General features: G+C 42.8%; 1 protein-coding gene across 2 annotated transcripts; it reads right to left on the reverse strand.

Annotated features, from left to right (window-relative positions):
- Positions 1–1443: 1443 nt before the first annotated feature.
- ASB9 (ankyrin repeat and SOCS box containing 9) lies at positions 1444–22763 on the reverse strand. Of its 2 annotated transcripts, XM_026087163.1 has the most exons (8): positions 22704–22763; positions 22419–22625; positions 14542–14621; positions 13267–13374; positions 11994–12144; positions 11294–11428; positions 9817–10008; positions 1444–6453 (listed from the first exon to the last, which is right to left on the reverse strand). In XM_026087163.1, exons 2-8 carry the CDS (start codon positions 22510–22512, stop codon positions 6329–6331), a joined length of 885 nt encoding a protein of 294 aa, XP_025942948.1. In that variant the 5' UTR covers positions 22513–22625; positions 22704–22763; the 3' UTR covers positions 1444–6328. The 2 variants fall into 2 exon arrangements, with proteins under 2 accessions (XP_025942948.1, XP_025942947.1); XM_026087162.1 differs by having other exon boundaries at positions 22419–22729.
- Positions 22764–24720: the final 1957 nt, after the last annotated feature.

Below are 24720 nucleotides of genomic sequence, written 5' to 3' on the forward strand. Positions count from 1 at the left end.
ATGATGTTATCTGGGAGCACCTTCAGAACAAATGGGGGAACTAACTATGCACAAAACGTGTAGGCAAGCTGTAGATCTCCTCTCTACGGGATGCCATGGAGACTGAACATCTACCTGCAGACAAGGAGAAAGGCTGAGGATACCTCTTCATTGCAGACTGCTGCATCCCAAGAAACTGCCCCCAGCTCCTCGAGGCTCTGAGCCACACTGCTGAGCCCAGGCAAGCATCAGGGGAAGTGGCGCCACATGCTTGCTCAGTTGTTAAGTGTACAGGACACAGGGAATCAGTGGAGATGGACCCTTGGGCTGATGCAGAACAGGCAGGCTTATGCTCTTACATCCCAAGACACTATCAATGAGAAACTATTAGTAAGTTCAGGTAAAGTCAGACACTCTTGCTGGAAAAACTGAATGTAAGGGAGAGGACTTAGATTCACCAGAAATGAGGAGGACCTCTTTCCAAAGCACTGGGGCTAACAAAGACCTATGTTGAATGCCTTCTTCTCTCTGAGGAGATTTGAATTTGCTTCTATTACCTCTAAAGAAAATGTCCCGGTATCCTGGTTGGCAGATAATATTTTTCACATGCTTTGCTTTGCACCAGCAAGAAAAATGAGCAATGCGTTGGATTTGGATTGAATTGTTTGGGGTTAGTTTTGTTTTTTTCCTAGTCTCAGAAACTGAAAAAGTAATTGTAGCCTGATAGAGAGAAAAAAAGCTGTTTCCTAACCTTTGCTCTCCGAGGAAGAGTTTTTGGGTAGGGTGTCTGGCTGACTACAAAAATGACTGGGAGCTATAAGCATAGAAACTGTTTCCTGCAGTTGCCTTCCCGGTGGTCAATGAGCAAAAAGAACATGCTGCTATTCCAAGGGCCTTAAGAGTACTTACCACCTTTTCTGTGGGATTAAATAATGGATTTAACAACTCCCAGGAAGTCAAGATATGCACCTAACATTCACTAAGGTTTAGTTAGCTCAAGAGCAGAAATACATGTTGCATATTCTGAACCCATGAATATGAGTGCTGTTATTGCTGAAAGGACAGTCTATAGTTCTCTTTGAAGAGACTGGAAAGGACAGAAGTGCCACCTACCAGCTTGTAGGAAAAATAATATATAAACAGCAAAATGAAATAAAGAGTTTGTCGGCCTCAGTCCTCATGCTCATCAGAATGGCACAAAAGTGGAGTCGTGTGCAGAGGTGACTCACCTTCAGGAAGCACAAGTGAGAGCGAAGTAGTCACAGGAAACTTCATTCCAAGCAAAAGTTTGCAACATAAGAACATAGAACATAATCAGTTCTTAGTTTAGGACAATTATTTAATCAAAGACAAAACCACACAATTCACATTCCCCCAAATAAATTAATAACAAGTGCATTTTAAAAGAATGAGACAATCTTGTATTTACCATAGTCATAACTTTTTTACAGGGTCTGTGTGAACCTTTGGGATTTAGAGTTAGCATGCTTTCATGAGACAAAGAGCTGCTTTAAGTGTTATCGCTGTACTTTTCAGACCTCAGAAAGGACAGCTCCTGGGATTTCAAAAGCCCCAGACTCAGCAGAGATTCCACAGTTTAATTTGTGAAGTGAGACAGCTGACAGATTATAAACTCAATTTTACTTCACAGAAGCTAAGGCCATGAATCTAGTCCTGTGTCTCTTGAATCAGTGATGATTAATGAGTTTCAAGCCCTTTAAAACATGAGAAGGTCAGTAGTTCAGAAAGTAAAGGCTTCATCTAGCATAGAAAAGAAGCAAAATCTTGTTGCATAGTAACATGGCCAAGGTACTGTCCAGCTGTGCTATTGTAGCACTTAGTGCTAGAATAAGAGTTACCATGTAAAATGGGGATATGAGAATTTAAAACATATCCCTTCACAGTGACAGTTCACTGCTGTCATTTTAAAGAAAAGTGGATTCCCCAAAGCATCCTAGTGAGCATTTCTGCATCAAATGTTGCCTATGTGCATGAAAGTAAGCATCCTTTGGAGCAGTAAGCTGAGTGATGTACCAAGGAATGACAATTAATAACTCAATACGCAGAGAAATAACTCCTGGGAACTTTTACTCAAAGCCAGAAGGGTTCTGGCTGGGACTGCAGGGCAAGGCAGTCTCCATTTTGACAGATACAGTGTATGTGTTAAGCAAGAAAAAGTGGCTTTAACAGTCTCAAGTCTTGGACCTGTGGCTCTCAAGAGCATGAGTCTGAGAAGAATTCAGTATATTCCATGTTTAAAGATATGAGCATTCTCTTTTCTCGATTCTAGCACCACTAATCTGCCATTTTGCAGCTGATTAATCACATTTTGCTAATCTAGTAAAGTGGAATATATTTACTATTTATTCTTCTTGAAATGAATTAATGCCAGTGGGGAGGCAAAAGGACACTATTTGCATACACTGAGCCTCCAAAGCTGTACATTACATTTGCTAGATTACGATGTCTGTGCTTTCGAGTTAAGAGAAAAAAAATGGAACAGCAGGAAATGGACAGGGAGACTGCGAACCATTATACATGAATGCAGAATAAAGAACGAAGTCCTGTGACGTGGCTGATTCTGCCTAGTGAATAATCAAAAGACCTTTGCAACTATTCGTTGCATCAGCCACCCTTCAGCAAACTAAAAGAGGATTTACTTGCTGTTGTTAGCTGTTTTATTTTGTTAATGCATTAGCTGTTTAGTTCAACAGTTTTCATAAGCAGCCCTGCATCCAGCAGAAACAACATCTTGAACACTAGCAATTTGACAAAATTTCCCTCTCTCTTTGAACTGGTCTCTGTGGGCAGAGACATCCAGAGATGCGTCTAAAGGAGAGGGAATTCCTGCCCTCCCACATCTCTTCAGCCCTTTCAGTGCACATGCTCAATGCTGGTGGACACCCCGTGGACTTCATATCGTACAGGGATTTACACAAGCTTCCTTCCAGTTAAAAGTGTTCCTACTGTGCCTACAAAGGCATCCAGATCATTGCACATGCCTCTGTTTTTAAGTCATGTCTGGGATGAGTTTAAGAGGAAGAAAAGTTAGTGCTCTTGCTGAGCAGGCAGAAGAAAAAAGGCAAGCAGTATAAAAATGTGAATTAAAGATGGTTACCATCTTAATTTACATCTTTCCCTGCTTTGTGAAATCTCATGCTCCTTTTCACTAACCCACAAGTGAGTAGAAAAACAATTGCTAGAGTCCAGCTCTACCTTAAAACATCAGCAAGGGGACAGGATTTATACAGTATCCACATCTTCGTCTCATCTACAATACATGTCTATTTAAAAAGAACCAGTATATACTATTATTTTGTAGGCAGCATCCCAAACAAATAGAATTCAGTCCTAAAATCCATAATATCAGACACTGCACAAATTAGTGCTGTCACTTAAAAAATGAATGAAAACAAAAACAGAGTATAAACCATATATTTCTGAGCAAATATCATATACAGTTGTGGGTTGACTATCATTAAAATGCTGAGAAAATAACAGCAAAGAATCTGAAAAAATATATTCATGATAATCTTTGAAATCCTGCATTACATTTGAAATGGTTTCAAATATAGAAAAAGCTCCAAACCTTACTTATTTTGAGCTTATTCAGTTTGCATCTTGTACTACTTTTACAGTGTATAACTGGATAAGTGTTGACACATAAAGATGTAATTCACCAGTGTTGATCACAACTAATATTAAAATAAATAAACAAGTACACTGAGATGATACAAACTGTGCATAGAGAATTCATCCTAATTATACACAGAGGGATTCAAGTAAACAGAGTTATGTTATGAAATTTTCAGAAGAAAAACAAATCTTAGAAACAACATTCTCAACACCTTCTCTGAGTAATTTTCTTCTGACATTAGCATTAATCCTATAAACCCATGGGTTGAGGTTAAAAAATAAGATGCTTAAAGGTAAATGATAAAACTAGTAGGTAAACAAATTGTTCTTCATCATTTACAAAATGACAAGCTGCATTTTCAGTTTTCAGATGTAGACACCTAAGCAGGAATTCTGCCCACTTAACTTTAACCTTCTGAAAGTTAAGCACTAAGTTAATTGTCTGTTCCCTTCTATTCAATGCAGATTCTGCTTATCCAAGATACTGATTTTAGAAGGATCCACCTATCCAAGATACCTGCTTTTATTCAGTCTATCAAGACAGGTTTCTATTTTTCTTCCCTGTCAGGAGGGGAAGAATATACACGGCCATCTTAAACCAGCCAAGTTTGAATGACTCAAATTAGATGTGATGAATTGAGTCAGATAAATAAAGATTTCTAGGTGCCTGCATCCCAGTGGAAGTTATGGACCAAAATGTGTTTGTCAGCTTGTCCCATTAGGATACAGCCTAGTGTCCCACAAAACCAACAGAACTACTCTTGCCGTGTTTGTTGAGCACAAAAACAAACTTTCACACAGGGCATCTACAGCCTGCATTTACACTGGGCAGTCTAAGGATGTGAACTGTAATTTGCATCAAATATGAGCACACAGGTGTAGGGCTCAATCCATCCTCCTGAGTTTCCCATGTGTGAAAAGAAGGCTTGCACTGTGGACACAGTAAATGTCAAAATAAGGTATCTTAATTGAAAACTATCCTTCTCTCCACTCACAAGCTGAGGGCTGGGTATACCTCACTGCTGAAGTTAACCGTTTCACCAGCACAGGGTGGGGAGCATTTTCCATGTGCTTTACATCGACATAGCACAGCCAGCTGCCATACACCAAGCCCAGCCTTGCACGAGCCTTCACAATTAAGCAAAAAGGATTTCCAGCAGCGCCGGCATGCTGGATTTGGCCCCCAGAGCTCGGGTGCTGGGTCGGCAGGAGCTGTGGCATTGCTCATGTGGTGCAGAGGCACCATGGCTTGGAGCAGGAGACGAGCTGGCGCTGGCAGCAGAGCTGGTGTTTCAGCATCCTCACCAAGGGATGGGAAAGGTCTGGTGCCTGCCCTCCCTGTGCAGACACTAGCGGATATAGGTCCTAACTGTGTGGGGGGACAGCCAATACCCCCCGTGCTCCCTCCCACGGCATAGGGTAATTGCACTTGGATTTGTAGCTGCAGGATGTGCGGCTGGGAGGCAAAGAAAAACACCCAACATTACAGTTCAGCTGCAGGAAATAATAGCTCTAATGACCTCGGTGGAATAAGAACCCTACATGTCATGTTCGCTTGAGAGATGTACAAACTGAGACAGCAAGAGAAGAAGAGCAGAAATTATCTATTCTACTTTTAATTTGTAATAGACTTTAATTTCAGCATTTTCACTGTTTGCTTTATCACCATGCATTAGAGGTGTTAATATTACCTCTCCCATGGGAAATGTTACGAATGAGGTAGCACTTTTACAAGAAAACTTTTATTTAATCTCACTCTTAAGATGTTCCCTTTTCCTGGGAGGGGAAAGGGGATAGAGGATGTTGTTTTTCGGATGCATGCTGAGAAATGCTTAGGAAATGTCACTTAATATTCAAGGCAGAAAGGGAGAGTACTCAATGCTCAGATCTGATATACTGTTAGCCTGTGTCCTTGAAAATTAATATTCTACAAGGAGAAATTGTTTAGTACTGAGGTGGGGCTCTCTTATGTCTCAAAACATCAGGAATAAGTGTTTTTAATGGATGATCTTTTTCCCCCACTATTATCGCTCTGTAGGGAGCTGCCATCAACAGTGACCTACATGTTGTCATGGCAGAAATGCATATTTCAGATGCTGGCCTGAATGTAGATGATGGTTGGTTGGTGCTCATCTATCTGCAGTGTGACATATTTAGAAAATAAATAATACCTGCCAGAGGGCCTTGCTTGCTTTGCACATGGGTTCAGTTGGGGTCCCTTTCCTTTCCCATATGGTGGTGTGGTAAAGCCATTACAGATGACACAGGGGTGCTGCTTACAGAAGAAGTATAGCTATCCTTGGAGATAAACATATGTGAAGTGCTGTTTGTGCTGGGTTGGGATATGCATTTTCTTTGTAAGGTGCTGTCAACACCAAGCTCTCTGAAACTGTGCCAGAATTCGGAGAATCAGGAGAACTATTTTAAAATGATATGCTTATTTTTTATGCTTTCTAGGAGGCTCCTGAGCCACCTTCCCAAACCTTAGAGTACTGCCATCCAGAACTGTTCCTTTCAAAATTACAGATTTTGAGGAGGGGGTGGTGAGGACCCAGCAGGCTGGCTATTCCCATGTGTCTTGGACCTTGGGCTTTATGAGAGACTAGCAACTATCAGAAAGCACCATTTTGGGCACTGGCAACACTACTGATGAGAAGAGTCTTTCCTTAACAAACCTTGCTGTGTTAAAGGCACAATTTCAATTATGAAAGACTTAAATGTGGAGAAGAAAATGTTTCAGCTCATCCGGGAGGAGAAGTCCAGTTATTTTTTGATGCTGCTGGTGTCCAAAGCACCTCCGAATGCACAGGCGGCACAACTGCATCAAGGACAGCGGCCCTGCAGAAAGAGCAGGGGAAGAGGTCACATATGTGGCTTTATYACCCTCAGGTCGGCTGTTGCAAACCGGAAACGGCGGCTGTGCATCACTACACACCTGGCCTCCTGCCGCCCTCTGAGCATGTTCATATCAGACTGTACTCTCTAGCACAGCGCGGCTCTCCCTTGCTCCCATGACCCACCTTGCACAGCACTCAGCAGCAAAAGCTGGACCCATGTCTACGAGGAGACTCAGCCCGCCTGCAATTCCCTTCAAGCCTCATCACTTGCTGTCAGCACGCAGCAGCGATTAGCATTAGCGGCTTCCTTCATTTCCTTTTAAGCTGCACCAGTGCCAAGTTTGTGTTGTCTGAGCAGAAAAACTGATTGATGCTCCCTTCAAAATCCTTCCACCCTCCTGCCCCTGGTGAGATCCCAGCTGGTGATCCACTGCCTTCTTGAGATGTATTTCATCATTGAGATAAACACATGGCAAAAGAAACTCTCCATAATCCCTTATTTAAAGCTTCCTGATTAACTGGTCCCACGCTGATAAATGCAAACCCTGCTGAAGAATCTGTGGTGTATTTTTTATTTAAATGTAATGGCATAGCAAGTTTGTTGGGAGGCCTTATCATTTTCATGAAAAGGAAGATCCCATGAAGTGCTTTTAGTAGCAGCATCGTCCAGCGTTCAGCCCTCGCCCATGCCACTGGTGCAGCTATCACACAGCTCACAGTGACCACCACCACGGGGTGCAGGGCGTTTGGGTGACAGCAGTTAAGGAGGGCAGCCCATGGGAGGCAAGCAGCGAGTGCCAACGGGGGCAGGATGCCAGCCGTGAAGGGGAGATAAAATGAAACGCTGTAGAAAACAAGAGGGAGGTAAGTGAGCCGGGAGAGAGCAGCTTAGGTGTTACCGACCCTGATTCCATGTGGGGCAGATAAGATAGGGCAGTGCGCAGTCACCCGAGGAGCTGAAACACTGGTGGTGATGGAGGGGTGAAGTGCTGCGGGAAGGAGTAAATATGGAGGGAGGTGGCAGCTTTAACCAGCTTTTGAGTCTTTCCGCGCGCAGGCTGTCAGGTTTCCGGCAGCTCTGCAAAGCCCAAGGCTGCTGCACCGTTCGAAGGACTCTGCACCCACAGCCCTGGGCTTCCTACTCTAGGGCTCAGCTGGAGGCGTTACCCAGTGCTGGGGTACAAGGCAACAAGGACAGCTGACGGAGGGCAAGTTAAAGCAGCTATTGCAGCATCACTCTACATGGGGTTGTTTGGCCATTCTGCTTCCACTTGTAAAGGCCCAATCTGAAAACATCTCACAAAAAAAGCCTCCATTCGGAAAGAAAAATAAAACTAAAGACTTACCAAAAAAACAAGCAATCTCACTGCTCTGAAAAATATTTAGAAAGTGCAAGCATACTCTTCAAAAAGACACTGCATTTTTAGCCTGTTAGCTAACTCTCCGGGCCACCTGTAGGACACTGCCTTGCAATGCAAGCAGGGTATGTAACCATCCAGCAATGGGGCAAAGTCCCGGGAAGGGAGCCCACCACACGCGCCGTAAGCACTCACTTCGGGCTGACGCTCACCAGCCCAYCTGTGGTAGCACAGCGCTTTCTCCAGTCTGCCCTTGCCGCGGGCGCAGGGCTGCTGCAGTGTGGGGGAGGCAGTTGTGCGTGGGGCCACACGCGCCCGTGGGGGGGCGAGCACCGGCAGGACGTGGGGTGGCAGCTGGGGCAAGGAGATGAGGCTAATGTTTGCTCAGCTCTCCTTAATTGCTCCCTTTCAGTCAACCAAAGAAGTTAGAAATCAGCTGCCCGGGAATCGCGACCCTATGCAGAAAAAGGCATTTTGAAAAACACTGGAAAAGCACTAGTCAGCAGCAAAATGCCTCCCAGGCATTTATTATTTCTAATTTCAATCGTTCTAAAGGCGGAGTTCCACTTGGAAATGCTCCTTACTGTCGGAGCTGTCGGGTCAGCCCTCGCCGTGTTTCTTGGGCCTGCTCTGCAGGGCGTGCCTGAAATGTTTTGTTATCCCGAATAAACAGGACACATGCAGTGCTGCAGGAGTCAGGAGCCTAACGCAGCAGGGATTTGAGCTCCAAAAGTTCACAGCTCTGTGCACCATAGATTAAGCTGGAAGCCCAAATATCTGCTGCATGTACATAACAAACACTGTGTAGTTGTTTTCATGCTATTATCATCATGCTACTGTTTCATGCTACATGAAGGGCCTGAGTCACCACTTTATTATTCCCATTCTACATTGGTGTGACTCTGTTCATGATGGAGTCATGGATTACACCGTCTGTAGCTTATTAAAATGATGAAAATCTAGGCTTTTTTATAATGTGTATAGTTTACTGACTGAATGAGAACATCTAAAGAAGAACACAAGTACTCCAACAAGTAGTTTCTAGAGACCTTATTCAGATCTTCCTCATAAATGGTAAGTAAAATTTCTCTCCATAATTCATTAAAATATTTGTAACCGATAAAATACAATGGACCTGGAACTATTTGATTTACAGGTAAAAAAAAAGCACTTTCCACAGGTCAAGCATATAGTTGGATAGTGCTGAATTATTCGGTACATGAATCTAGCCTTTAAAAAAATGCTCATATATAGATTCATTATGTCACCCCTGTGAAGTTTTCTTTAATTTTCCTCCAAAAACTAATATAAAGAAATTGATTTTAAAGATACATTTGCAGCTACACAGAATTTTAGCCCAAAAATAAAAATGAAAGGCAAGGAACTAGAAGATCAATGTTACAGTATAACACATGCATCAAAAAAATTTTGACTGCAATTTTCCATTTATGCTCAGACCAATACATGACACACTCCTGATCAATTGTGTGCTATAAAACCAAAGATCCCAGTCCTGCTTGTCAGCTTGCATCAGCTCCCATCAAAGGTGATTTTCCGTCCGCATTTGTCAGTGGGTTCTGGGTAGAATTCCTAGCTCCATTCCCACCTCAGATACATGGGAACTGAAAGACTCCCACTGACTTCAGTGGATTTAGGGAATCAGAAAAAGCTACCCTTAATTTCTAAGTCGTGTTGTTTTGTTTATATTTTTCTCCCAAACTCTATTTTGTGTTATATTACATGCTCTATTGGATAGCTTCCTACTGCGATAGGTTCACAGACCTGGAGGTCAAAAGATAGCATTATTGCTGTTACTGTTATTACTAGTACCACCACTATATTCTGACACTAGAGGAAATAGTGTCGAAATATCAGGGGATAGAACTAACCTTAGTTGTTTTCATTTTTGTAGAGTTAATAACACGGAATAGTGTATCATTTTGCAGCAGCTCATTTTTTCCACACAGAATCCCATGTGAATGGATAAAACAAATGTTAAGGGGCACCTTCTTTCTGCAGAAAGAGTTGACTTAGGGGGCTGCTTGGAGGAACCAGCTCCATCGGCCTTTTGCTGTCTGCGTTCTTTGCCCAGATGTCCGCTCCAAAGTCGATCAGCAGTGTCACCAGCTCGGGACTGCAATTCCTGGCAGCCGCATGGAGAGGGGAGTCCAGGCCCTTGCCACTGTTCACTTTTGCCCCTGAACACAAAGAAACAACAAAGAATAATGACAATGCAGGAACCCATTTCCAATTCCTGCACTAGCTGCTATTTCTCTGACCACCCTGCAAACAGTGGAGGTGGTCTTCCACACTTTGGGGCAGGGTACCTCAGCTTGCGCTGGGCTGGGGAGCAGTGGGATTGTGACTAAGGAAATCATTCCAGAGGAACGGTGCATGAGGAAGTCCAATAACCTTTCATCCACAGCCCAGACTACAGATATCCTGAAGCAGCACAAAGATGCATCTCCACCTGAGACCCTCCTCTAGTCCCCAGACCACTGCCCCATTCCCTTAAATCATTGCAGGGTTTCAACTTGCTATCTGCTGGAGTCCTAAGCCAATGGGATTTCCAACTGCCAGATTGACCGATCTGTTGGGGGAAAAAAAAGTGAGGATGGAGAAGTTCTAGAGGCGCTTTGTAGAGGAGGATATAAGCACTTGCTGATGGGTGTTCTCCAGTACATTATTCAGGGCTAACAGCCCATAAAACACAAGAAGGGTGAGCTGCAGAACTAGTTCAAAACTATTTGTGTTTCTTAAGTGCACATTCTCATACAGAAAAGGCAGCAAAAACACAAAATAGCAGAAAACAGAAAATCATAGCCCAACACTCAGAGTGTTCTTTTCTTTTTTTTCTTTGTTTCAAAGTGAGTTTCTTGCACCACCATTTTTGCAATATTTGTGTGGCTACATTATGTTACATGGCCCTTTCGGGGAAAAGAGATGCACTGCTGTAGATAACAAGGAATGGCCTTGTATAATTATCTGAGTGCTTAGCCTTATAGCTAGGCTTGTTTGATCCTAAGAATATAATGCTCAATGTTTTTCTGTGTTGGACATGTTGCAAACTTTTTATGAAATGAGTGGGAATTAAAAACATGTTTGCAGAAATAGCATGTAAAAATGATTAAATACGTTCTTTTGGATAAAGAGGGAGGAACAAAAGAAGGAAGTTTCTTCTTGCTCTCTTCAAATAACTGCAGCATGACAAACAGACACTGTAAAAGACTATGCTTGTTCTAAGCGCCACCAGTACTGTGAAACGCAGGATCACTCATCATTTTGCTGGGAGCTGAATAACTGAGCTCCTTGGTCAAGAGGACCCCTATCACCCAGTCACCCTAATTAACCCAGCGCTGCCATCAAGAATGAAACATCTCAAGATTTCAGAGCAAGAACACCTCTAAATCTATGATGAGACAAGAATCCCAAAACAGATTTTACAGAAACTAAAAGTGCACCATTCCATATTTTTCTTTTTACCTGACTCAAGTAACTTCTTGGCACAGTTTACTTGCTGGTTTTCACAAGCTACATAAAGTGGAGTACCCAGATGTTTGATGTTGTGATCTATATTTACTCCATGGGACGTGAGGAATTCGACACATTGCACATGACCTTAAAAGGGAAAAAGGAAGGTCAAATCACAGCGACTGGACATTTTTCGTCAGTCCAAATTCTCTATTGCAGCAGGGTAATCTGGAAAGAATCACTATTTTGTCAAGATGGTAGTGTAATACTTCATCCACTCCCCTTACTCCAGTGTTTTCAACCTGGAAAACAGGAGCTGCAAAGCCACAGTTAACAAAACCAGATAAGGTTCTTGCGTTTTAGCTGACTCATTTCAGATGTCTACCTAAGATGAGATAAATCACGCCCTGTTTCTTCCCATTGCTTATTCAAGTAGCCAGACGACTGTCTCAGATGTCTCCATGACAGACAGCTAGTCTGGACCATGAATCCCATTGCAGGCGTCACCAAGCGAACACAGAGGCCATGAGAGCCGAGCCGAGCTGCCCTCAGTGAACACCGGGAGTGACAGGAACTGCACCGCTTGTGATGAGACCAGATATGGGGGTATTTCATATGACCTAAGCCAAGCGAACAATTTTCTCTCTCTCTTTTTTCCACTTGAACCTGTTGCTAGTAACATGGAGAGGAGTGATGACACCCGCGGCGTTACCTCGCTTAGCAGCTTCATGGATAGGGGATGCTAAGTCACAGGGTGGATGTAGACTGGCTCCATGGTGCAGCAACAAATTCAAGCAAGCCACACTGCCACTGACACAAGCACTGAACAAAGGAGTGTGCCAGTCAACAGTAACACCATTCACCTGGGGGAAAAAATCACAAGTAGGCTTTTTCTTTCTTTGTCTTCTCTATGCATGATCACTATATCAGAATGGATGAAAATAGCCCTATTTCTCAACAGAAAATAGGGTTCAATAACTTTTATTTTATTCCTTGCAAAAACTGTCCACTGTTTCCAAGAATTCCAACTTTGTATTAAAAACTCATTTTAAAAAAATGAAAAAGAATTGCCCCAATTTTCCCCCTCTGCAAAGAAAAAATTTAGCCAGTGCAACTCCAGGATCTTATGGGAGTTACTGAGAAATGTGTGCCTATTCCTCAGGTACCTCAGCTCGAACACACCAGCCCGTAGCCCAGTCCTGCTGCACTGGGGCTCCCTGGTGCACCATGGTGTCTTACCAAGAGGAGACCACGGTGAATCCTCGAAGGGGCTGTCCTGGACAAGACAACTCCAGGAGGACACTGGGCACTGCATCTACACCCTCAGGAGATGTAGCATCATTACCAGTTTGAAACAGTCCATTTTTAGCAGAAAGTGCACAGTCCCCTTTTTTATTTTAAACTGAAAAGTAATATATGGACAATGAATTAATTTTCTTATTCACTATAATTTTTATATTAGCTTGAAAAGTAGAGGCTATGAGGCACAGCCCCCATTTCATCACTTTACTTGTTATCTCCATTTTCTTCCCATTTTATTGTCATTTGATCCTAACAGTCTTACACCTCAGCTTCAGACTCTGCATATTGAAACCAGTGGGATTAGTGTGTGCAGAAAACAAAATATGTACTTTATTTTTACAAGATTATAAACCCTTTGCAAGAGGAACTTTTTCTTATTCTTTCAGTAAACAATGAGACCACTAAATCATTATCTGAAGAACAACAATAACAATTGCTATTTGTATCTGTACCTTTTGGATTTGTATATGTGCCTTTTGAATTGATTTGTATCTATGCCTTTGTGTCTTTGGATGCCTTTTGGTTTGCTTTATTAAGTACATTTTATAACACATGCACTTTTAGCTGAGCTATGCAGTGCGTAAGTCACAGCAATACACAGCAGTGGAATAGTACATCATCTAGCATTAAAGTGTGATAATAAAACAGACCAAAACTGGATGGTTTGTCCATCATGTGCTTACCTGAGCACCATGTTTTAATAAGACACTGGCACAAGCAGCATGACCCCCTAGGCAGGCTTCATGGAGAGGAGACACCTGGTCTGCTGTAAGCAGATTAACATTGCTTCCCTGATGAAATAATAGAAAATACTATTACAGCAAACCCCCCAAAAGAAAAAAATCTTATATAATGATCCTTAAAAATTTGTGTAATCTCACCTTCCTCAACTGCCTGCAGTTAATTCATGTTACCTTGATAGGTAAGTAAAGAAAGAGGCTATGATGCTTTGACTGGAATGGATACTGTATACAGCATATTAGAGGCTATGTCTACTATGCACTACTAATCAAAACAGAAAGTTTTAGGCTTTCTGCCTAGTGCCAAATGCCAAGTGGGACTCGACAGGCATCATTCTAGGCACTCGGCATTCTTTTATTTCTATTACATCACAGATAACAAACTCTGAAATAAAAAAGATGAAAAAATGTTATTTGTATTGTTTGTACAATCATGACTGCCACCTATTTTCATCACCACTCCTGCTCAGCAAGTTTGTGATTATTTTATCGGAAAGAATTCTGAAATGGTTTTGACATGTTTTCCAATTTTCACTGTTTGGCACATTTTGAAGGAAAGTCAGCCTCTCCATTAGAAATAATTTATTTGATTCTACCACAGGTTCTTTTCTTTCTAGTAATCTTGGCCCTTCAGAAGTTTAGGCTGGAAGAGTTTTCAATAACTCTTCCCTTTCTGTCAGCTCCTTCACAAGACCAAGAATCCAATCCGACAATTTCAAAGAATCAGAGCAGTGATGTTCAGAAATCACTTCTCCCTGGCCATTCCCTTCTCAGGGGCAGCTTGGGCCCAGGATACCCTCAGGCACTTCAGTTGGCACCATGCATGGATGTGGGGGCAACTGAATTGATGCCTCAGGTGTGGGTGTGTGAATGTGAAGCTGAGCTCCACCACAGACACCAAACATTGCTGGAAGACACAGGAGCTACAGAGGAAGCCTGGGCAGCCACCGGGAGATGTAGCGACTGGGGTCCCATTGCCTGAATGAGAATTAAAGTACGACTGAGGATATTTCTATAGGTCTTCAGTTTAGTGCACGGGGCTTGTGCTAGATAAGGAACTGCCTGCAGAAAAAAACACATTAAGAGCAGATTTCATTGTCTTCTGCCCCATCAGGTCAAAATGATTTAGTCACCCTGGATGTTTCACACTAAAACACAGCCTGCATTCAACAAATGAACAAATTCAGCAGAGTTCATATCCACCTAGCAAAGGGATACCTGGTTGATGAGTTTCTTCAGAGTAAGCAGACGCCCATGGACAGAGGCATCATGTAAAGGAGACCAGTCTGAAACAAAGTCTGTATAAAGAGAAAGACAGGAAAAAGGCTAACAATTCCATGGACTATTTCACCAGTGCACTTTACTTCACATGAGCGCCCTCAGGAAATCTCTCTTCTAATTTACTCCTTGAACTACCAAGCTTTGCTTGGAGCAGCCACCAGGAGGGAGTGAAAAAAAAGTGTGACTTCTGTATGGGTGTGTTTTTAACTCATTCTGTTAGGACTAAACAGCTACGTTCCATTAAGAAGACAACAGAGCAATTTACAGAGCATCACCTTGTTCTGACTGAGCTTGTCCTTTGCTTTGAATTATTTCCAGTGATTTTGCAAGCTCATTACACTTTGCCAATTAGCACAAAAGGAATATGTTTTAAAAAGGCTACAGCTGCTAAATCATTTACCCCTACTCAGAGATGGGCTAGAATCAACAATACTTAATTGTGGAAGGTGCCAAAGTACAAGGAGATAAATTGTGTTTCAGGTTGATTTTGTCTCTTAGTGTTCACTGTTTGGTGTTAGCCAGTGCAGAGGTAGTTAGATAATAGCTATATTCTCAGAACCATGGAAATCATGGAGTGGGATACAGCACATACAGAGAGAAGCTCAGGAGAAGGGTCTGCCTTTGCTTTTTGTTTTCCTACTTAAACATTAGTGGGGGAAGGAAAGCACTCGGGATAAGCTGAAGTGGTCTTGGTGGGGAAAAAAAAAGTGCATTTCCAGAAAGCTTTTTTACAAGAGAGAGAGGCTTTCCCCCAAAGGATGCATGAAGTGCATGATTTCTTACTGCTTTCCTTCATGGGGGCAAGGCAAAACAGCTATAACAAGGGACCTGCTGAGGTTTACATAAAATGTTGAAGGAATGGTACCCTGCACCGGCAAAGGGCCCGGCTCTCACACCCTGAAGCAAGTGAGTCTCCGTGCAGGCAAGAGCCCCCTCCCTAGCACCTTGCTGGTGGCGGGGAGGGAGCCTGTCCTGGCACACCCGTAGCCCCAGGGACGGGGCCCAGAGGGGTGAAATTTTACCTGAGTACATTGTAAAGAAACTATTCCTACTGCTAAGATAAACACATTGATATTTTCAGTGCCCATAGAAAGGTAACCTTGCTAGACTATGTAGGGGGTATGAAAGGCCCACATCAGAAACAGGTTTTTAACTACTGTTTCCAAGTCATCTTGGTATTTAAAACCTGGTCTTAAGAAAAGTTTCACACACCAAAAGCAATTACTGGAAACGTGTCAGCATAGCTCTGGTTGGATCAGAGAGGTATGGGAGGGAATCCTTAGGGTCAAATTTGGCATTAAACCTGTCAGATCACATAGAGTGCTTTTTTGAAAGATCTTTTTTGGGGGTTGCCAGGCAAAAGACTGATTTGATGACTTTTACAAGGCTACCTTTCTACCATTCCTCAGTTACACTGCATAACATAACAATCTGAGGAAATACATAGCTGCTGATGACTTTTAAGTTTCATTTCCCTAGTTGTTCTATTTGTTCTTTACTTTAATATAGCGAAACAACCTAGCTTAGTACTAGGGACCATCCAGATTTTAACAACAGCAAGGGGACCTTTAGTATTACAGATTTCACAGCTCAGGGCAGGTGGACAGCACTAATCCCTCAGGGAGATATTCACCTTTTTCAACATTCATTGCCTCAAAACTCGGTGTATAGTCTAAGTTAACGACCCAGGTTCCCTCTGTGAAGGAAAATAAGCATTTCCAGAGGGCATTTCATCCAGCTTCTTTTAGAAACACATTGAGCTGCCCACTGCAGATATCCCCCTCTCCCTCCATTAAGTACAGAAAAAAGCCCAATGACCAACCTGGGCAAGTTGCCAAGGTTTTCATCAGCTAGACCTCTCTGAGGTTGCAAAAGGCCTGTTATACATTTAATTACTCTTGCAAGAGTCCTTTATGCCTGTAGAGTATATTTTTCTAGAGTAATCCATAGAGGCAAAAGGATATTTCTGCTGCTCCAGTACACCATTTTTAAGCCACTAGATGTCCATCAAGATGTTTATCTGCATAGCATATTCAACTGATAGAGAAATTAGTGTCTCTGAACAATGGCTTATTGAAGGACAAAACTAGAGCAAATTTTAGTGTTTCCCTTCTTGGACACCAGAAAAGTAGGTCACGGTAAGAAGCAGCTATTCAGAATGGCAGTAGACACATATATCACAAGAGGGAACCAGACTGGTCCCTGTGATGCTTCTTATGCAAATGAAGTAATTAAAAAACAAACAAAMAAAAAAAAAAACTTGAGGAACATTAAGATTTCACCTTCTCTTGAAATAACACTTCCCTACTAGTGGTTCATCATGCTCCTGGCTCACAGGGCAATCCCAGTGACATCCTGGAACTATCCCCCAAAGGACAGTACCTCATGGCAGGTTTGAAACCTGAGAGAGGAGTGAGTTGTGAGCAGAACAAGGCCCTTAGGAAAGGACTGTCATCAGCGATGGTCAGATGAGCAACTGATTCAGGATTTTCATACTTTCTTTTCATTGCCTTGTCTCTGGTTATGGCTTCTATATACTTATGGGAAGGGAAAGGGGGAGGGCTTGAAAAAAGACTGGATTCATTGTTTTATGATAGGCTTACATTTGCACAATCAAAGCTATCACTGGATGCCCCTTGGGGCCAGAAAGGAGCTTTATTTTGTGTCCACCAGAGACCGACCATGGCTGGAGACAGGGTGCAGACCCAGTGGCTGGAAGTCCCATTACCTGGTCGGTATATCCTGCTCATGGGTACAGTCAAAATGACTACCAGCTCTGAAAGCTGAAGGAAACATACCTCCAAGAGCAGACCAGGAGGGATCATCATGCTCTGGGATTGTACCTCCTCTGAGCATGAGCACTTCCTGTGCTTAACCCAAGGTCTTATTTAACAGATTCCTCTCATGGAGCCTTCTCCTGCTCTTCACATGCATTCAGCATAGCTGTGGACTGCAGTGTCTTTCTGCAGATCGTGTTTGTTGTCAGGGAACTGACAAGATATTTGGTGACCTGTTGACTGCAACCTGCAGATTAAGTGTTTTGTGGACACTTTGAAATCAGCTATCTATTCCACTGCTGCGTGTGACTGGGAGAGACTACTCAGACTTAGCAGGCAAATCTGCACTGCCAAATAAAGAGGGCCAGGAAGATAACGCAGCCCTGAGCTGCTTCTCATCCACATGCTTAATTGTGAGTTTACTTCCCACCTTATCCTGAATTGCTCCAGCTGACTCCAAAACAATACGGAGAACAACTCAGGGAAATACTTCATACCAGAGAAAGCTCCCCAAGGGGCTCATGGACAAAGCTGCACCAGGTTTGGCCCCTTCACCCTGTACAAGCCTTCCTCCACAATATTATCCCAACAGGCTTTGTACATGCAAACATCCTTCCTGCCACAGTCAAAGTCATGTGACATATCCCCTCGGTTTCATGCTATGAAAATACCACTCTACTGAGCTGCAACATGGCCCTCACATTATTTCAGAGACTTTGAACTGGAAATATATGTATAAAATAATAAGGATGTCTCAGGGTAATCAAGTGAGACTCATAGTGTGGATGTGGCCAGTTTGTTCTCAAGTGGACAAGCCTTACACAAGTGAGGATGTGAAGGCAAGTCTGCCTACACCATCTGTTCTCAAAGACAGGAATGGTCCCAGTCTTCTTCATTTAGCAGTATAGAAATAGCTGGAGTAGACTCTATGAGTTAGGTGGTCTTTTCCAGTCTTGCATTCCTATGACTATGAAAGTCAAAGGGAATAATAATAGGGAACTGAAGAGCAAATGAAAATTCACAGGCACAGAAAGATTCATCAACTCAGATGTGATTCATGTTTGGGAGAAGCCTCAAAATTAGAAGGTCAAAGGATGGAAGAGACAAAACCCCAATACAGCTGCATGGGCTGCAGTGAGTGCGTGAAATGAACAGACGAATGAACTCAGGAAGTCTGGGTAATATACTTTGCTTAGCTTTTAAAGAAAATCATATTCTTTGCTAATGGCATCATCTGGGAACTGCCTGCCTCCTTTGCTGTGTTCCATAGTCCATGTTCCACAACAAACTTATGGTTGCAATAAGTTCATAAACCTTCTTTGGCTTCAGCAAACAGACAGCAATTTCCAGAAGCTCTGACTCTGGTCTCATGAGAATAGGGGGCCAAGCCATGTTGCAATTATTAAAGCACAATATTATTATTAATTCATTAAGACAACTTTGCCTTAAAAGTGATGCATGTCAAATGCTGTTTATTAAATTATATTTCTCTGTGTAAAGTTAAGTATATTTTTTCAGACTGCAAAGTTGAATGAGCTTTGCTGGATCATCTTTATCGCTGCAGTGATGCAGACAGCTAAGCATCTCTGCTCATTTGCATTAAACACCTTAGGAAAGGTGGGCACTGTGTGTTGTGTGCAGTGGGATTACTGCCCCACATTTGCCTGTGCCTTTGTCAATGATTCTCACACGGGCTGTTTTAAGCAGCCCTGTGAGACAGTCCATATCAGCAGTGATCAGAGTGGGTGAAAACCAAACCCCAGAATTATCACAAAGTAGAAGCGAAGGCCCTTGTTCTTGTGAAATTTTCTGGAAGGAGGATGGTAGTACACTCAGAGTCAAAACCTCACATCTCTCCTGACATCTTGAAGCAAGCTCAGGTCTGCAGGGCAGCCTCTCCAGGGGCCACTGGCTCTGCCATGCTGCCCTTCTTACGTGTCCTGACTGTGTTACTGTTGGTGCTGTTACAGGGTCTGTCAAAAGCCTTAGATTTTCCCATTTAGAAATTAATGCTGTTGCAAGATCTGCATAAGTTGCAATGGAGCTATGCTTACATGTCATTCTTAAAAGCTAGACTGAGGAACAAGTTTTCTGAGTTTCAACTTGATCTTTTTTTGGCAGCACAGCTACAGACAGGGTTTTGATCAGACCCAAGGTATTGCATTAACCCATCAGGATTCTGGTGGAAAAGAGGGAGGTGTATGGTCATGCCATCACAACCACATGCAGATCTTATCCATTCAGTGTTTTCTTGAGAAAGGGCAAGTTTCTACTGAGACACTAAACCAGATCCAGATCAGACTACAGTCATCCATAGACTGGCCACTAGCCTGCAATTCTGTCAGTTCTTAAAAACAAATTAAAAGCTTGACAAGTGAAAAATAAATGTCAGTGAAAAATAAAAAGAGGTATGTACAAACCTGCCCTATATTCAGCTGGGAATCCTGTACTGAGAGAGACCAAGGACTTTATCCTAAATAAAAGTTGAGGCCTAAGGCATCTTTAAGCCAGTCTTGGATACATTGGTGAGGGGGCAGGTTATAAAGGCATGTTTAATAGTTAGAGTAGCCTTTGTAATCCTAATTGCTACTGCGTAGTTCCAAATCTCTGCAGCCATAAACTGTACAGCCATGAACTGCTGCCTCCCCTGCCCCAGCTTCATCTGCAGCAAACCCCTCCACCCTGAAGGGACTCCTGGGAGGCACCCTCCTCCAGGAGCAAGCAATTTTCCCCAGTTCCTGCATTCAGGGCATCACCCTCAGGTTAATCACAAAGTTTCCATTTTCTCCCTGCTCTATTATGCAATTCGTGTTTGGTACCTGAAGGAAAGAGACTGCAGTGGAAGCTGGGATCTCACCCCTATTTCTGTGCACCACAGTAGGTACACCATCAGTAATATAAATGATCAGTATTTAAGTCATTTGCAAACTTCTGAATAAAACCTAAGCAAATGCCAAAGCTAATTGGCCATGGGCTTTTTAAATCATGAAATAGTGATTTTCACAAAAATCCTCAGAATACTCTGCCCATGGGAGCTGCCTGTGAAGGAGCAAGAGTGGTGTACACAGGTGGCACAGTTATGTTCACTGTATGTACCACCAAAGCAGCAAGGATATCTGATTGCCAAAAAACAAGCACTCTGTCACACAGGAACAAGCCAGTTTATCCAATATTGAAATTTACCCAGCACCTTAGTCCACAGGCATGCTAAGTCAGGCATCAGGGCCCTCAGCATCTAGAAATCTAAACCCCAAAAGTCCAAATTCAGGGGCATTGGGATATCTAACTCCTTTTTCATCGCTGAAAATCCAAGCTGACTCAGAGATTATTTTAAACTTTGGATCATATTTGATTGCACTGCTATCACTTGGGCATTTGAATGCTGACAGTGTATACAGAGGGAGCCTTATATCATTAACCACACAAACATGCAAATCCTGACTGCTCCTTGTGGACAACAGAGTGTTCCCAGTGCCTTTCTAGGAGAGCATTCATTTTTGTGGTGAGGGTTTAAAGCATCTTTTTCCAGGCTCTGATCACAGGGATGGTGTTGCACGCTGGGTGGCTGGTCCCCGACTGGTTTCCTTCAGTGGTGGTCTCACACGGTACAACTCCCAAGGGGCTTTGAAAACCTTTCAGCTGAAGTATGCTCTTGTACACACATTTGCATAATATACGTGCCTATGGCATTGTATATAACAGTACTCTGGATGGTATTTTTCATATTTAAAGGCTTTCACAGGAAGTTGGTGATATATATAGCCAGAGCCAAATACATTCCTGTTGTAAGTCACCAGAGAAGCTTATTGGCTCTACTTAGGACCAGGCAGACCCAAGAGGTATGAGCTGAACTCCTCTTTTCAAAGGACCAACTCCTCAGTGTGCAGCAGGGCTCCCCTACTTCCCATCCAGCTACACGAAGCCTGACACCATTTTGCCAGAGCTCCTCTCCAGTGCGGACCTGATTTGGTTCATGTTGTTAATAACGACACTTTCCTTTTCCACTCACCCCAGCCTCACATGCCTGCATACACACACACACACACACACACACACACACACACACACGAGGATAGCAGACAGCACAGCAAACTTACAGATCTTCTTTGCATTGTACATTGCATCTTCCTATTTTTATGGTCCTATTGTTCTTCTTGGTATGAATGGAAGAGTTGTGAATAGCCCAGGAAAGGAGTTAGAATAGTGTAAAGTCATGTTATCTTAACTTGCGTCCTTGTTCCCACTGCACTGGCCATGAACTGAAGGAGTAGCTTCTCAGAAAACAGGGCTACAGGGAACAAATCTAGCTAAATTGTTATGTGAAATTTAATTACTTGTCTTTTGTCACCATGTCATATTTTCACAGGCTCCGGGCCAGACAACAGAGCAATGACCAGGGTGAAGTCATTTGTCTGAATAACTGTTCCCCGGTGACTACAATTGAATAATGGCCTATCTGTTGTGGAAGAGCCCACTAATGCTGGCTCAGCCTTTGCAAGAATATTTATGCCTGCCTATTGGAAAAGGAATAGGAAGAAAAAAAGAGAGGGGGAGGGAAGGGAAGGGAAGGGAAGGGAAGGGAAGGGAAGGGAAGAAGAGAAGAGAAGAGAAGAGAAGAGAAGAGAAGAGGAAAGAGGAAAGAGGAAAGAAAAGAAAAGAGGAACTGAGCCAATGATGAGCTTTCAGCTGGCACTAATCTAAGCCAAACATGCCACATTGCAACTTCTTTCTCAGTTGGTTGTGGTTTCAAATACTGCATTTGTTTCCGTTTATACAAACTGCGCTGCAGAATCAGATATTCTTTTCTGGATGCACAAAAAAAAACAAATTCAGTTACAAATATGAATAGCATATAAAAAGCCCATCTGAAATGCAAGAACATGGGGACATTGTGTGGGATTGTATGCGGACCTGCACTGTAAATAGAACATCAGGAGGAACATGCTGCCATAGCCTGACTTTGCCCTATCCACCCACCACTCTTCTACCTCTGCTGGCAGACTAGAAGATTAGTGGAAAGGCAGGAGTGTTACTTACCCCTCATCAGTGGGTTTGATAGAGAAGTTGCAGATGACTGGCATCCAGCTCCTTGCGATTTGCTGGTGTTTTGATTTGTTCCCTCATCATCCATCTCAGCCCAGGCTGTCCAATTTCTGTTTTTTCACTTCACAGTTGGTCTCAAGAGTTCAAATTCCATCCTGCTCGACAAACCTCTGGTTATGGGAGTAATCTATTAAGCAGGATCTGTGTGCACAAGTCAAACAGACCTTACAGCAGACTGGAACTTGGTGCCGGCAGCACTTTGTGCAGAAACTCGAGTACCTGGGTTAGGATTTAATGAAACACCTCCCTCGCTCAGTTGGGAAGCAGCCAGCAATCAGGCAGACCACACTGTACAAAGCAAGAGACGTGCCTGATGTCATATCCTTTCCAACACTGTGCCCAATCAGGACGCCTGCCGTCTGTTTTTATCAGGAAGGAAATTCTTAGTTTGCCAAAAAAACAAGACAGAAAGAGCCAGTTCAACTAGTTGAGCAAACTCTGCCTGCAGGGGATTTGTAAAGAAAACTCAGAGAGATACTAGTGTGCACTGATCTGCACCACTCCCAAGCGAGTCCTTTGCAGGCAGCTTTGCCTTGTGCCTCTCTGAGTACTGTACAGTATGCAAAACCACTCGTGTTATCTGAAAAGCCCATGACGGTATGCAAGAAATGGCGTGCTGAATTCCTTTTACTCAGCAGTGGTCGCCACATACCGTAAGAATATTGAAACCACATGTTTGTAGAGCTATGCTTTCCACTGGAAGCCCTTTATTGCTTCCACGGCATGAAAAACACAGCATTATGCAGGCTGTTTTCCTTCCACCCGTTTCAATCAATTTCACTGAGTCATAGTCATACCAATAGTTTCATATCTGAGCACTGTCTTTTTATTTCTAAGCAATTTCTCAGTCTAAAATAAAAACCGTGAAGCTACCAGCAAATAAATAGCAACAGGCCTCCGCCTCATTTCTCTGAGTGTTTACATAAATCCTGTCCTCACAGATCATCTCTATTTGCACTTTTTTTGTACCCAAATGAGTATAATTCACAAGCGCAAAATCTGTTTGCTCTGCGTGAATATTTGTTCATTTGTGTACAAGAGCAAGCAGGGAGGACTTGCATGTAAAGTCTCATCCATGTAAATAAAAATTAGAGTTTTCTTAAATTTGTCCTCCAGGGTAGAATTTGTATCTCTTTCCAATCCTAAGCAACTGGGATTCATTTTTATTCCTAACACATACAAGATATTTGGAATCATTTTTAGATTTTTTTCATATATTTAAAAAAAATCTGTTATATTAATAGATATAAACAGCAGCTCAACTTCACCCACAAACCCTGTCGGCAGGGAATTTGTGAAGGAAGCCTGGAGACATCCTGGTGCACAACTGCTGATGAAGTATGGATGAGGACAAGGCCTGCCAGTTCCCTTGGCTTCTGAGTGTGATCCCCACATGCTTGATGCAAGCTTAAACACTTTGGTCTGATTGGCATATATGTTTGTGTCTGAGCCATTGCAATTTCAGTGTTAAAAAAGTTGTGGGAAAAATTACACATCTGTAAATTCAGGAAGGTATATAAATATTGGTACTGACCATTAGTGTGTGGAAAACAATTTTTCCTTTTCAGTTTTGCTTGAGATTAGTGGCTAGATTGCTACAGCTTATGTTTAATCATATATTTAGTGGCGTTAGCAAACACACCAGCTATGCCACCACTAAAAGGGATCAGCATGTGTGTACACATATGTAATTATATGGGTCATAAGTGAAGAAGTATTAGCTAAGACCTTTGAGTTCAACCATACAAACTCAGAGCCTACAAGACAAAAGTCCCTTAGTCCCTAGTCATTTAAGGACAGGGAGACTTTGGCCATTTGGTCCTTTGACCAAGAGACCTGCTGGCTGATACGGTAATCATTTGAGTAGTATGGTATTGGTTGCACATATTTTGGTCATGTTCTATTAAATAAACCTCTGCTTTKACAGATGAGCTGTAGTCTGGTCTTTCTGGAAGCTGATATGGTTGCACAAAGCATCTAAAGGGTGATGAGCCCGTAACCCTCCCCAGTGCTCTGGAAGTCTCTAGCTATTCCCTACCTCCATTATCCCTTCTGAAAGGGGTAGGGTCATAGCCCACAGACCTACTTCATCCTGAGCTGCTGGTATCCTGGTCCATGTATATTTATATCTCATGGAATAAATAGACACAGGCATCACAAAAGRAGTTTCTACTTTAATCACACTTTACTTCTGGCAACAACAGAGAGGTGGACACCTGGGCAAAGCCACAATGAC

Source organism: Apteryx rowi, unplaced genomic scaffold (genome assembly GCF_003343035.1).
Source record: "Apteryx rowi isolate R43461 unplaced genomic scaffold, aptRow1 scaffold_706, whole genome shotgun sequence".
In the NCBI taxonomy this organism is placed as follows: domain Eukaryota; kingdom Metazoa; phylum Chordata; class Aves; order Apterygiformes; family Apterygidae; genus Apteryx; species Apteryx rowi.

Coding starts and splice junctions, on each gene's coding strand:
- ASB9 (XM_026087163.1), bottom strand. CDS start 22,512: ATGGATGATGAGGGAACAAATCAAAACACCAGCAAATCGCAAGGAGCT. Junction 13,375..14,541: donor TGAAGAAACTCATCAACCAG/GTATCCCTTTGC, acceptor TTATTTCATCAG/GGAAGCAATGTTAATCTGCT. Junction 10,009..11,293: donor CAAGAAGTTACTTGAGTCAG/GTAAAAAGAAAA, acceptor CTTTGTGTTCAG/GGGCAAAAGTGAACAGTGGC.